The sequence below is a fragment of the Lepisma saccharinum genome, chromosome 1 (assembly GCF_977018435.1).
Source record: "Lepisma saccharinum chromosome 1, izLepSacc3.1, whole genome shotgun sequence".
NCBI lineage: Eukaryota > Metazoa > Arthropoda > Insecta > Zygentoma > Lepismatidae > Lepisma > Lepisma saccharinum.
In genome coordinates this window covers 181,980,293-181,994,600 of record NC_139229.1, presented here as the reverse complement: position 1 = coordinate 181,994,600, position 14,308 = coordinate 181,980,293, and the positions used below count along the sequence as shown (strand labels likewise).

The 14,308-nt window shown below is 35.4% G+C and overlaps 1 protein-coding gene across 7 annotated transcripts in view; it reads left to right on the top strand.

The window, feature by feature from the left end:
- Positions 1-14,308, top strand: part of LOC146004825 (transcription intermediary factor 1-alpha-like) — a 71,889-nt gene that overhangs the window by 23,243 nt on the left and 34,338 nt on the right. For 6 of the 7 annotated variants that reach the window (XM_083143853.1, XM_083143866.1, XM_083143861.1 and 3 more), the window contains 5 exons: positions 5,345-5,365; positions 7,468-7,679; positions 8,472-8,597; positions 9,855-10,003; positions 10,797-10,907. In XM_083143853.1, the coding sequence (XP_082999979.1) occupies positions 5,345-5,365; positions 7,468-7,679; positions 8,472-8,597; positions 9,855-10,003; positions 10,797-10,907 (619 nt within the window). The remainder of the gene's footprint in view (positions 1-5,344; positions 5,366-7,467; positions 7,680-8,471; positions 8,598-9,854; positions 10,004-10,796; positions 10,908-14,308) is intronic. The other variant, XM_083143858.1, reaches the window with a different exon arrangement.

Sequence of the window (14,308 nt, the reverse complement as noted above, 5' to 3'; positions counted from 1 at the left end):
ATGATTGGTGAGGTTAGTGAGTTTACCGTCATGTAAACGGTAGATTATAATGATTTTATGTGTTGTATTTATTTAACTAAAGTGTTGATGTATAGCTTTTTGTAGCTCACTCTCCTAAGTAATGATCTAGCTACAAATGTGTTAACGTATTAATTTTTGCTTTTGCTTGTCATTTGACATATAATACTTGATGTACTATTAAACTTCACCATAACTTCGAAGTTTGAACTTCATTTTTTGTGTATTTTAGTATAACATTATATCACATTAATAATGGTTCAACTCAGAAACATGTTAAAGTTCTTAATATATAAGTTATTTAATTTTGTTCTTTACATTTATTCAAATTGAATATTGTTATACAATTTTTGTAGCTCACTCATAGAAATGATGAGCTGGAAATTTCTTAAGATATAGGTTAATATTTTCTCTGGTCTATAATTTTGACACAAAATGTATGATATGCTATAGAAGTTCATTATCACTTCATGATTGAGAAATAAATTTATGTTTACTATGTTCTTTTACCAATTTTTGTTTTCTTGGTAATAACAGATCTTATCTTGATCTCATGTGATGTTATAAGTTTAGAAAATTGTAAATGATAGTTTGGCGTGGGTAAGCCCATTGGGCGCCAGTATGACGGTATCAGAATGAGTACCATCATAATGTGAAAAATAAAATAAATTTATTTCTCGAATTTTTCGATTTGAGCTCGTATTTGGCGATTTATATTTGTACAAAATTAATTTGCACCACTTTGGCTTTGTTCTTATTTAAGTACATATCCAAACTTCACGTATTTACAATATTTTTATAATTTTGCGATGTAATTTGGTTTGTGATCAATGATATGCTTACCGAAAATTGCCAAAATAATGCATAATCGCACATATGTTTGGTTTCAGCAGCTTTTATTTGCTCTTTCATAAGTATTTGGGCACAAACATGTATTTAAAACATATTACTAGCATGTACAAATCATTTGAAATTGATTTTGGTTGATTTTCGACATTAAACTTACGGTTTGCTAAAAGAAGCGCCTTGAAGAGTAATCCCAGAGTTGAGAAGTAATCCTAAACTTGGACACATAGCCAACTCACAGAAAGGGAAAAATCTAAGTTGAGCGTAAATAACCTTTTCCCCACCAAAATTGTAAAACTTAAAATAACGGTAAAAGATGAAAATAAAATACGTAAACATGTAATGAAATATTGTAAAATTTATTTTATTGTATCTAATTTATTTTACAAGTATTTTAATGTATAATTACTGTACAATTCGAAATTTGTCACTTGAAAAGTATTCGCAAGTTTGTATACTGTGAAAAAAGTTGTAACAGTGTGAGTTCGGATACACTGCTTCATCTTTAAGATCACCTCGACTAGAATGAAGTCGCTAAAAAGTTTCGGAAACTGAAATTGGAACTTTTAAAATATAACATGAAGATTTGTGGATATGATGTGATATAGCAGCGCAGATAAGTATAATATTCGATTGTAACGACTGAAATTGCGTCGCAAAATGCTTAAAAGGTCCAAAGGACATTAAATTTGTGACCCGATGGATTCACGTAAAATGGCAGCCATCTTCTCTTTGTGTGGAATTATGAGATAAGTATCTTACATGCATGTACCTACATAAGTGAAAGGCCTATATTTGCAAATATACAAAAAGTGTGCTCTCGAAATGTGAAAAGTCGATTGAACGTATAAATACACATAATTCGTATTTGATTCTAATCTGATAATCGAGCGTTTGGTGCCGATTTTCATCGTAAAGATCTACGCAAGGTCGGAAATAATTCTTCTTGATAATAAATGACTTAACGTGATAAACTTGAAGATAAATCTGTAATATGCGAACAGGTTAATGCAAAACAATATTTATGCTTCAATATATATATATAAAAACATGTACTGAATTTATGTATGTACTTGTTAAACTCAGTTGTTTAATTTTTGTTTAAATATATAGTGTGTTAATATTCGATCTTGGTAATTTTCCTTAAGTACTCAAAAGTGAATACATATTTGTGACAGTAATTTTGCAACATAGAAAATTTAAAACTTGAACTTCTCGTATTTTGTCATGTAAAATTATGAAACCATTTTAATTTAATTTCTTTTAATATAATTTTGATCTCGACCGTGTGCTAAACCGAGGAAGGAAGGTCGTGATAACAGATAGCAACTGCTAGTAACATATCCATTATGCAAACATAATGTGTACGTGTATGTGGCAGACTGAAATAAAATTAGTTAATTTTAGAGGTTTACAATAAAATTGAAGAATATTCGTGTGGATAAATATGGGAGAATTCATGTCTAGATTTTGTACCACTTAAACCTGCATTGCTATCCAATCTCCAATCCTTTAGATATTTTCTTTGCATGTGTTTTCCTGCTGGTTTTTGTTTCCCTTCCCATCTCTTTCCACATATAATGCATCTATCATGCATGAGATTTGGGCCAGGACTTGGATTTCAAGATTTTCGACATTACCGTAATGTTCAGCATAGGCAAAAATTTGCAACATTTATTTTAGTGTTACTTTCCTTCTGAAAATACCTTTACGGGAAATAAAACGTGACTTGAAAATGTGGTATACTTGCCCTAATAGCATCCATAGAGTTTGCAAAATGAAGTTAGTCTAAAGGTTAGGCCATTACAGAAACTCCCCAGTTTGAGTTAGAGGCATGGTAAGACTTTTAACTGAGCTTGCAATGTGAAACTCTGATCTGTAGATTATGGAGTCACCAGTAACTTGAAGTACATTCTGCTAAGTTTCCTTGCGCAGTTGTAACCCTTTGCTCTTTTTGTCTGGAACAAGGACTCTTCAGACCTACACTGAAGCCATCTCAGGATCATGGAATCGCGAACATTGATGTATAGTTTAACTGTTTATTGGAATAGGTTAATACAGTCACTTTGGTTTGGGTGAGAAGTAGTGAGTAAACCTCAAGTTCTACGACAAAGTTTCAAAGGATACTGAATTTAAGAAAGTCTATCTGAATACCTGTTCCACACAGGTGGTCTCCTTCCTATTACACACAGGAAGTGCTGAAACTCACTATCCTTGCTAATGATAATCTGAGGTATTTATACCTGATTTTTTACTCTACCCTGTTGGTTACATAATTTCCATATCATTGAAGTTTTTTATACACACTTTAATTAAACGTTATGAATTTTAAAAGTTGAGTTGTTATACATTTCTTTCTTTTATCTCGCTTCTTAGAAAAATAAATTTTAATTTACAAATTGCAGCTACCAGCACATTGCGCTACAATGCTAGGGGTCCCGGGTTCGAGTCCCGACCTGTTTGCGAGTGTCCATGCAACAATTTCATCATGTCATCACTATTCTCCATCTTCACTAATTAGCCAAAAGTGGCACAAAATGCGAACTAAAATAAAGCAAATCAAAGTCAAAGTTAATTACATCAGATCACATTCAGGCTAGTTGCTTCCTTACTTTAAGTGCTGATTCGCGGGACAATAAATACGTAATATAACAATGCTACATTTCTCAATTTAAAAATAAAGCTGTAACAATTCATATCTAGAAAGAATAATTCCATATAAAGATTATTTCCTTATCATTACTAATATGCCAGTAGTTTTTTTTACATCTCTACACGCTTCAATTACTGTGCAATATTTTTAATTAATTGCAAATGTGCCATCATTTCATTTCACTATTTTGAAAAGATTTTAAAAAATTTCTTGCCAAGCTGTTTAATGGTGGGTGTGTTTTGGTGTTCTCTGGTATTGTACAGTCATGGACACTTCTGGGTTGTATCAATACAATTGAAAATCAATAGAATCATTACAAACCAGAAGTGTCCTTGACTGTTGTATACTTTAATTTGTGTGTTTGTTAAATTATGTTAGGGGACAATTGATAAATATCCAAAAGTAAATGGATATTTATAATGGAGACGTATTTTTTTTTTTCAATATGGTCTCATTTTACCTCAATACACTTTGTTCAGTTCATCTTTGTTGGAACTATTTCTGAAGCTCTTCAAAATAGTCATTTACATCATGAATGGCATCGTTGTTTATTGGAAAAATTTCTCTCCACCAAGCTATTTTTCCCCCTCAACTTTGGAAATAAATGGAAATTGCACAGGTTCATTTGTGTCGAAGAAGGCAGATGAGGCAGTAATTTGAAGCCCAACTCATGAAATTTGTTCATTACAACAGTTGAAGTTTGAGTCATCTTGATTGAAAATCACTTCTTATTGAAATTAGCAATTTTTCTTTGATGGCGTTGCCTAATAAGACCACATAATACTCACTGGTTATGTTCCTTTGGTTGTAAATGAAAATTTTTACACAGTATTTCAAAATACTGTGTCGATGATGACACAGCCAGGCTTTGGAATGGATAAGGCCTTCTTTGGTAGTAAAAAATTGGCATTTCCATTATTTCAACTGTTCTAGGTTTTAGGTTTGTATTGGTAAACCCAAGCCACATCAGCTGTTATGAATTTGCAGGGAGAGAGAGATAGAACGAGTGAGTGATTTTAATTGTATCTGAAACCTTGCAAACGCTCTTCTTAAACAGCCTCTCCTTTTCCCCTCTATTTCAGTTCTTTTTACATCGGTTTTCTAACTCTTCAGTTATTGCTCTTGTGTTATCATGACAATGAGGATGTATAGTGAAATAGATGATTGGACAGAAACGACGATTCATCCATGCTTAACCAAGATTTGAACCTGGAACCTCTAATTTTAGAGCACATTGCGATTACTACTCTGCCACTCAAACATCCCCTCACCATTGCTTTTGGTCCAGTGTGAGCAATTGAGGCACCCACATTGTGCACAGATTCTTCATTCCCAAATTCTGTGCAAGATATGCACACAAAATGCACTCTCGCTTATTTTCAGATCTGCCATCCATGACGATTTTGTAGATTTTCATAATTTCTGGAGTCATTGCCTCATTTCGGCATTTCTTTAACCATATTTGAAATCACTGACTCATGTATGTATTGTACTTACGGAAAAGTCCCATGAATCAAATTTGACTTCAATCTATCTAGTCATTTTCATTATGAAAAGAGAAATCAACGATTGCATTTTTTTAATTGTTCACAAATATCACTAATATCTGCTCTGGCAAGCTCTCACAAACACTACAAGTGATAATGTGTATGTCTGTCATATATTCTTGTGAAGAATGAAACCTGAACAACAGCAGTTTGATAATGCTGTCTCAAACTATTTGTGATTTCAGGTATTTATCAATTTCCCCTTGTATGTATGTTTGTATGTTAGACCAGAGTAGTTATGCTGTACTAATCCCTACCTTTGTTTTCGTTTGTCTTCAAGGAAACCTGGGAATAAATAAAGGTTGGTATTGCCCTGTCTGCATTTTAGGTGGTGGTATACTCTGTGTGGTGTAGTTAGGCTTGGTGGTGTAGAATAAAGCCTATACAAGATATTACTGCATGTTTATCAATAAAATTTTAGAAGGAAATGGGTAGCGAAAAAGATTTGACGAGTTATATACACACTCAAATGCCTTTCTGTTTAGTAGGCTGTAGAGGTCATATTGGAGCACTTGTAGTTGTTGTTTTTTTTTTAAATAGTTTGTGCCTGATTACTGTACATTTCTGATAGAAAAAATGCACAATCCAGTACCCAAATAGACAATGGGAAGGAAATAGGACACACTCCCCAGACAAATACAACAAAAAAATGCTGTATATTGGTGTTAGTGTGATATACAGTGACTTCCATGGACGAGTCTTCCATCTGCGAAGCGGTGGCTATTACACCAGGCAGCAGGAGCACGTCTGCCGGCAAACTGGATGCTACATGTGCATCAATGGAACCGCTAGCTATGTAATGAAATAAGCTTGTACAATTACACGGACAGTTAAAATTAAAATGAGTATGTACCTTGTTACAAGAGGTGATGTCCTCTTGGTTCCACATATTTACGGAATTTTATTACCTTGTTACAAGAGGTGATGTCCTCTTGGTTCCACATATTTACAGAATTTTTTAAATAAATTTTCACTAACACGTATCAGTTCCTCGTCTCATATTACTTCAATTTCTCTCCTGATGTTTTCATTCAATTCTTCTAATGTATGGCTTCAGGTTTCAAAGTTTGATAGCTCGTCACGCAGACGTCGTGCTAATGTCTGTTTCTTGTGCAATGCGTCGGAGGGATTTTTGAAAAGTGTTTCAGTCGTGCTCCAATGTCGTCTAATTTCTCCCCAGTAAACACATGCCATTTCCCCTTCGCTTCTTATCAAGAACAGACTCTTTTTCCCTAAATTTGCTCATAAGTTCTCGAACATTGTCTCGGTGTGGAACAGGAACATCTGGGAATTCTGCTGCCAAATGCCTTCTGACTTCCCTACAAGAATTCGTAATGATGTAAGAGTCATGCATAAAAATGTGTTGTTTTAAATTGCACATGGTACCAACACCAGTAACATGTAAACTAAAAGAAAACAATCTAGAACACTTGTTAACACGTGCAAACACGTGCAAACTTTACACCAGCTATCTGGATACTGAAGCACTGACGCATCCAGTGGCAAGTCAATGTACAGCAGTGGGTCAAAATGCTGCCAGACACCCTCCCACTGCCTGGCATGTTAACCACAGCTTCACGGAAGACTCGACAGTGAAAGGCACTGTATATTAGATTTGAACCAATACTCTGTTACAAAACTCCATTCTATTATATCAGACAAAACAAAAGAAGTCAAAATCAAGTAAAATATTCAATGTATAACTGTCTTTCAGTTACAGGGTACAAATTCCAACAATGCACATGCACTGTAGGGGATGTGGGGGTTACATATTCTGTCATTTTGGAGGTGATATGATCAGCACCATGCTCCAGCCACTTTTCCCCCCTGGGGTTGTCATCAGGTACTCTTTGATTTGAGGCTGACTGATCCCCAGAGCCACTTTATCGGGGGACAAGACTGGAAAAAATTCCAACCTTAGATCACCCACACTGGGAATCGAACCTGGGTCTGCCACATGGTAGTCTGACACCCTACCGACTAGAAGCATTGCCTCCAGTTACCCTCAAGGCTTGAGCAAACATCTCCCCACCTAACAATTTACACTACAAGGTCTGATAAAATGATATTAATGAAAAGACACTCGCAAAAGACCGTAAGTTGTGGTTTTTAAATTTGTAAGAAAGTATTAGTGGAGATGTCCATTTTAGTTCAATGTTCAATAATTCCATGCAATGCTAGCTTTCTCTGACTACATACAAACAGGCATGGACAGTCCTAGATAATCTCTCCATCATCCTTTACTGCTTTATCTTTATCTTATATCTTGAAGTAGAAAAATATTTTATTCATATTGTAATTCAACTAGTTTTTAGTGATATAGATAAGTTTTTTTTTGTTCAGATATTTTAAGTCCTGAATTTATGCATTAATACTCAAACTGTAACTATTTTATCATTTCAGATAATGTAGTTGTTTGTCCAATATGCAGTGTTATATGTTCCTTTGGGAACATCATTGATAATCAGTTCCTATTAGAACATGTGTTCGATCAAGAAATTGTGCCAGATAAACAAAAACTAAAAGACATGAAATGTACGAGTTGTGAAGATAATGCCGTTGTGACTAGTTGGTGTGTGGATTGCTCTGAGTACATATGTGATGGTTGTGTTATGGTAGGTATATTCAAAGTCTTTGATTAACTTACTTCTTTTGTTTCATTGTTTGTGTTTTGCAGAAATGCAACATACAACTGGTGTTATATTGCACTTGTTCCCCCTTATCTGTATCTGCAGATTTTAAGCCCAGTGGAAGGCACGTTTTAGTGGTGTAGATTATACTTAAACCATAGACCTAGTCCCACCTGCAAGGTTCCCACAGGCCGGGCAATCCTGGAAAAGGCAGGGAAATGTATTTGTGAGTGGAAAAGTGAAGGAAAACTAAATAGTTTTTACAGTTGCCAGGATTTCAGAATGAAAATAAATGCTTCTTTCTTGCTGAACCAGCTTCTTGATGGGAGATATTATACCTAGGTATATACACAAATATTATCATAGTTTATTTTTGTTCATTTATTTGAAGCTATTGAATAAACGTGATTCTCTTAAATAGCAAGTGCAGTTTAAGACATAAAACTTTGTTATAATTATGTTGGAGCACCAAAGAATGGTGTGGCAATTTGTTTTGCCAAAATGAGTTTGAACTTCTGATGACATTGTAAGGAGTATCGACCAAGTAAGTAGAAGTTATAAGAGATTAACATTACAGTTAGTCAAAGTTTGTTTTGAGATTTCCAATTGAAAACCTGGTCAAACCAAAATTTTCAGTATGTTTTTTTTTCTCTGTTTTTAGTAATTGTTAATTGAGTGATTAAAATATTTATCCTCAAAATTATTGTGTTTGCAGTGTGACTTACTTTTGACTTGACAGATAAAGTTTACCAAGCATTCTCCTGTTCTACATTTCAGGCTCATCAGAGAGTGAAAGTTACCAAAGAGCATACAATAAAACCCAAGGAGGAAGCAAGGGCCGAGAGCCATCCCATGGCAACCAGCAGTGTGCCCAAGAGTCTGTACTGCTCAGTTCATAAGCAGGTAGGTCACTTATCTTACAGTTTTTGATTCACAAGATATGCAAATTCCATCAAAAATATCTTACCCATGATACATTAGTAAATTTTTAGTCATTTTACCTTTCTTCTGGGCCTTCTTGATGGTAAAGTAAAGGTGTTACCTTGTAATCATGGAGTGAACCGCAGTTGTCTAGTCGGTAGGACATCTTGCTGCCAAGCGGGATACCCAGATTCGATTCTTGGTGTGGGTGATCTAAGGTGAGAATCAGCCTTGCCCCCACACAAAGAAAAAATCTGCTCCAAGGATCAATTGCCCTCAAATCAATGGGTACCTGGGGGCAACCCCGGGAGGGGTAAGGTGCTGGTGCTGATCACATCACCTCCAAAATGGCTGAGATCGAGGTGCTATATGCACATGGAATTTTACCGTACTTTTACCTCTGCCTTGTGATCAAGGAGTTATAGGTTTGATCCCCTGTAGGACACATTGCACAGTTCCAACAGTCCTGGTTAGTCTATCTGAACATAATAGAGTGGGCCCAAAGCAAACTTTTTGCTCTTTCTTGTAATGGAGATATTATCTGATGGGGTGCAGGAAGTAAAGCCTTTTCTTTACCATGTTGTCTATGCCATCACTTCTAAATCTATTCAAGTTCTAACCGCAGTTCATTTGTTGAGCCGCTTGCACACTTTAGCACTGTTCATATTTCGGCTTGTTTCTGACAGACATTGTTAAGTATTGAGGTATTAACATTATTTGCTCGTGTTTTAATATAGCAAATGAAAAGTTATATTTCTACACTAAAACTAATTTTCTACGTTTTGGAAAGCCAACTTTTTATTACTTAGGAATACTTACACAGGAATAATTCTTCTTGGTGTAGGGGGTGGGGGTCAGTGTACAGATTTTAATGATGCAGTGCCTTACCTATTTTTAACTGGATTTTAATCAAGGTATTTGATTTTGGAGGTTTTCCAGTATCCTCAGTATTTGAATACAGAGTGTAGCTGGTCCTGAAAAGAGTATCGTGCACCATTAATGCAGATTGGTGATGCATTTCTTGTTCTCCATACTTGGAAGTTGATTGAAACCTAAATGAGGATTGGGTTCTTACCTTTTAAGAGTGTATGTTTGTTGAAATAGTAATGAAGCGTTTATTGTACACCACAACTTTTGCTTTTAAGCATAATGCTGAGCTGATACCTTACATTTAATATCTGTATTACTGAGCTTTTTTATAAATGTTTTTAGCTTATTGTTCAAATGCATTCATTGCAGGAGAGGCTTACTCTTTTCTGTGAAACCTGTGATAAATTGACATGCAGGGATTGCCAGCTAACAGACCACCGGGAGCATAAGTACAAATTCATCCATGAGATAGCAGCAGAGACTAGGAATGCTGTTAATGGCCTTTTGCAAGAAGTCAGGTATTGTTTGCACTTCTTGTAAAAACAGGCTGTCCTCCTTTGTAATTATCATTGATCCAGTAGTCTTACATTTTTGCAATTTATAAAATTATTGTATGTAGGGAAATTTGAACATATGCCTGTATATATGAGTGTAAACCGATATTTTCCTATATAGTAGTTTTAGAGGACTAATGGACAAAACAGTAGCAGTAGCAATGGATGGACTGAAATGACATTTTTGCCAATACCAATAAGAAATTACAAATGTCTGTTGAGCTACTAAATTAATATAATGAACCAGATGACAACTATAGATGCTGTCTTTAAAAAGAAACTGAATATTTAGGCATTTCCTTTCCACAGGCTATAGATATATTGGAGTGTTAATTTTTGCGATATGCCTATATCGGTCAGTACTGATAGTCTCCATTCATATGCTTGTCCTTAATTTATTTACAAAGAACTTGCATCACATAATTTAAAGCTCCGTTTGAAGAACTGAAACATTGAAAGCAATAATAAAGCTTGCTTGGAATTTCATAGTGATCAATTTTCAACCTCTTGATAAATTGACAAATAATGCGTATAGTTAAGAGAAGTGAGGTTGGTTTTGGTCTAGTTCTAAATTGTTAAATTTAAACACAAATGATCTTATAGATTAAGTTATTGTACCTAGATTAAAACTTTATTTTTCATTCCATTGCCATATTTCATGTAGATTTTTGTGTGTGATCGTAATTGCTTGCTCTGCCCCTTGTTGTATGTGTTATACATATGATTAATATAAAAACCTTATGTTCTTATGTTGCAGCTACAAGCGTGTACTTTTGAAGAGTGCGATGAAGGTGATTGATGATAGGCAGCATATGATTCTGGATAAGAAGAAGGCTGTTGTTCAAGAAATAACACAGCTAGTTGTCAAGTGAGTAAACAAATACAATACAAAGAAAAATGTACATTTGAAAAATTATCAGGATTTTAAAATGTATTATTTATTAAGGAGAAATGTAGGAGGATCATTTCATAAAAAGTAATTACTCAACAATATGTCCACTATTTGATGCTGGTAGCAACAGTTAATTGTGGATTCAGATAATGGCTTTGTTCCTGTCTGTATATGTGACATGTTGTAGTTCCACAGATTGACGTCTTGTGGCAGCAGTACATTGACTATAGCTGTATGGAGTAGTGAACAATAGTCACACGAAAAGAACAAATTGCTCTCGTGAAAATTCATTTACACAATCTCCATTCGCAGAAAGCTGTTGATGGACATTTTATCAATTCTGTATTTGTAAGTTACACGTATTATTACACACTTCACAAGAGGTTTGGAATATTGTTATATTAGACAATAGGTGATAGACATGGCCTTGGAATGCAACAACACATGGTATATGTCTGGTGGACGTTCTCGGTTTTATTTGCAGACGTATGCCACTGTACCTAGCACCTATTGCCTAATATAATAATATTCCAAACTGATTGTGCCTAATGCAACAATATTCCAAATTTGTTGTGCCTAATGTAACAATATTCCAAACTTTTTGTGAGGAGTGTATATATATTTTTGTAAGAAATGAGAGCCGCTTTGATACAGTTAGTATTGAGTCGTTCCATATGAAATCAACACAGCCCACAACCTGACCAACTCAGATTTTCATGAAATTTGGGGAGTTGAAACTATATATGGAACTTAGTAACTACGAAAATTTTGAGTCTCATGCATCTTGTAATTCTTAAATTATTCAAGGTCAAAGTTTACATAAATTGCCCTTTTTGAGCCTGCTTACCTATACTAAATGTGCTGTACCTCTGCCTCTATTTTACCTAGGAAGCTCAAATAAAGCTTATTGTACAGGGAATTGAACAAGCTTTCCAGTGATATATAACAACCCCACCTTTGAATAAAAATATAATTTTGTCATGTGACCTTGACCTTGAATATCTGACACACACAGCTAGGATCTTCCTGTGCCTAACCTATTTCTTTCATGACCAATTATACCCAGGATAACTCTTTTACATTTTGTAGGGGGTGTTAAGGGACATTTGACTCGTCATAGTTCATGTAATGAGGCTTTTTTCAGTCACATAGTTACACATATTATTTTGTATCTTCTGACCCCATTGCGGTCCCAGAATGATTTTTTGACACGTTTTAGAGTATGACATGAGGGACCAAATATATTTTTTCACGATTTTTGGTGATGACATGTTTTGAGATATTTAAGGTCAAAGGTCAAGGTCACATGACAAAATTATATTTTTATTCAAAGGTAGGCTTGTTATGTATCACTGGAAAGCTTGTTCAATTCCCTGTACAATAAGCTTTATTTGAGATTCCTAGGTGAAATAGGGGTGGAGTTACAGCACATTTAGTACAGCTAAGCAGGCTCAAAAAGGGCAATTTATGCTAACTTTTGCCTTGAATAATTTAACAATTACAAGACAAATGAAACTAAAAATGTTTATAGTTTCAGTCAACTCTCGATTCAACGACCTTTCACAGTTCCCGGGAAAAGGGTCGTTATTGGAATTTGCCCCAATTTTCTGCTTAAATGGAGCTCAAACTGACACAAAGATGCCTAGGAGATGGTAACACCATTCATCCTGGTAGTTATACAACCTGTTATGCACAGGATGCATGTTGTGAGAAGGAAAATAGAACATGAAAACGTTTTCACAAAAAATAATTTAAAATAATGTTACTTTCTTTCAATTGTACACAGTCGTTGCTCTCCCAGGAAATTCTTACAATTCTAGTTAATGAGAAGCCCGTTTGCACCGTGACCTATGGATAGGAAAACACTCTCTTGCTTATTGCAAGCAAAACTCGAAGAATCTTTACACCAGTCACACTGGCGCTAGCAAAAAATCGGGCAGAATGAATGTTGGATTTTATAGGGGTCTACTGGAGTATTGTCTGTTACAAGATTAACTGGTAAGATTAGATCTCTCGGGAGAAACAACACAACCTTTCTAGGCAAAAAAAAAAAAGGTGAGGCTGTAATTTTCATTCTGATTCGGCTGTGTAAAATACATCGCAAAAAAAAAAGCCATGTTTTCTTTGCTTCAACCAACTTCATTCACCCTCCCCCCTTCCCCATTCAAGGGAGCAGTCCAAACTCCTTCCTTGACTTACATTGTAATCCAGTGTGAAAAAGGAAACACTCGACTTGTAATCTGTCTTCACCCAATGCGTATTCTAGGACACGTCATTAAACAGGGTCCCAGTCGAAAGTCATTTAGGTTTGGAATTGAATTTCACTTTAAACTGTATATTTAGTCCCGATTAGCCCATGAGCATAAAATGAACTGAAAACAAGCTTTATGAAACTGCGCATTTTTACATATCAAAATTGTAGATCGTTATTTACTCTCACGTTAATCGATGATTTAATGTTGGAGTTAGGAGTATTCTCGATGTCAAACACCCACTCCTCCAAAAGTTTTCCACTTGAATAATGTCTTTTTAATAGATCTCAGCGACCATTCCTACATTCCTACATCGAGCACTTTTTTTTTCTTCACATGAATGGTTCTGAAGAAAAGCGGATGAAATTTACAGTTTTGCTTATCAGAAGGTGCAGAACATGAAGTTATTTTAACTCTTGTTTTCCTTTCTGGAGATATTTCGTTATCGTCAAATCAAAACAGCTTTGCGAGATTCAAAACAATAACATTTTCCTTCGTGCTGGATGAGTCATTGCTGTTATCCGCAAGCAAGAGCTTTGCAGACACTAGACAAAACACTGGCGCCAGCTGCATCGTAAAAACAAGGAGACCAGCTGGAAGTTCGAGTAACAGGTGTCGGAAGAGAAAAATACCAGCATTTTAAAGATAACGCAACTGTCGAAGATGGAACTTTTAACAGCAGTGTAAAGACGAAAGAAATGACCCTTGCTTTACGTTTTACCATGCAACAGACAATAGTACGGGTAATATTTCATATGCAGACAACAGCATTAAAAAAAGACCTGAATTCTGCAATTATCAACATTGCCGTGCACACCAGTGGCGGAGAATAAGCTGGGAAAAGGGTAGAGGGTTAATTTTTTTTTTTTTACTGTTTTTGTTCGTTGTCAAGAATATATCCAGAACTGGTTGCCCCATTGGTCAAAGGAAAGGAAGAGGGGTGGGCCCACTTCCACCCTCGCCTGTAATTAGCCCGTGTGCACACATGAGCAAGAAAATCCCCCCCTCCCCCCCTTTGCTGACAGGAAAAAAGGGAGAAGTCAGTCAGCCAACGGAACACTTTTTTGGCAGATATTACGACGCAATTAGGAAAACGTTTGAAGTGGGAAACGGGAGTTATGATGC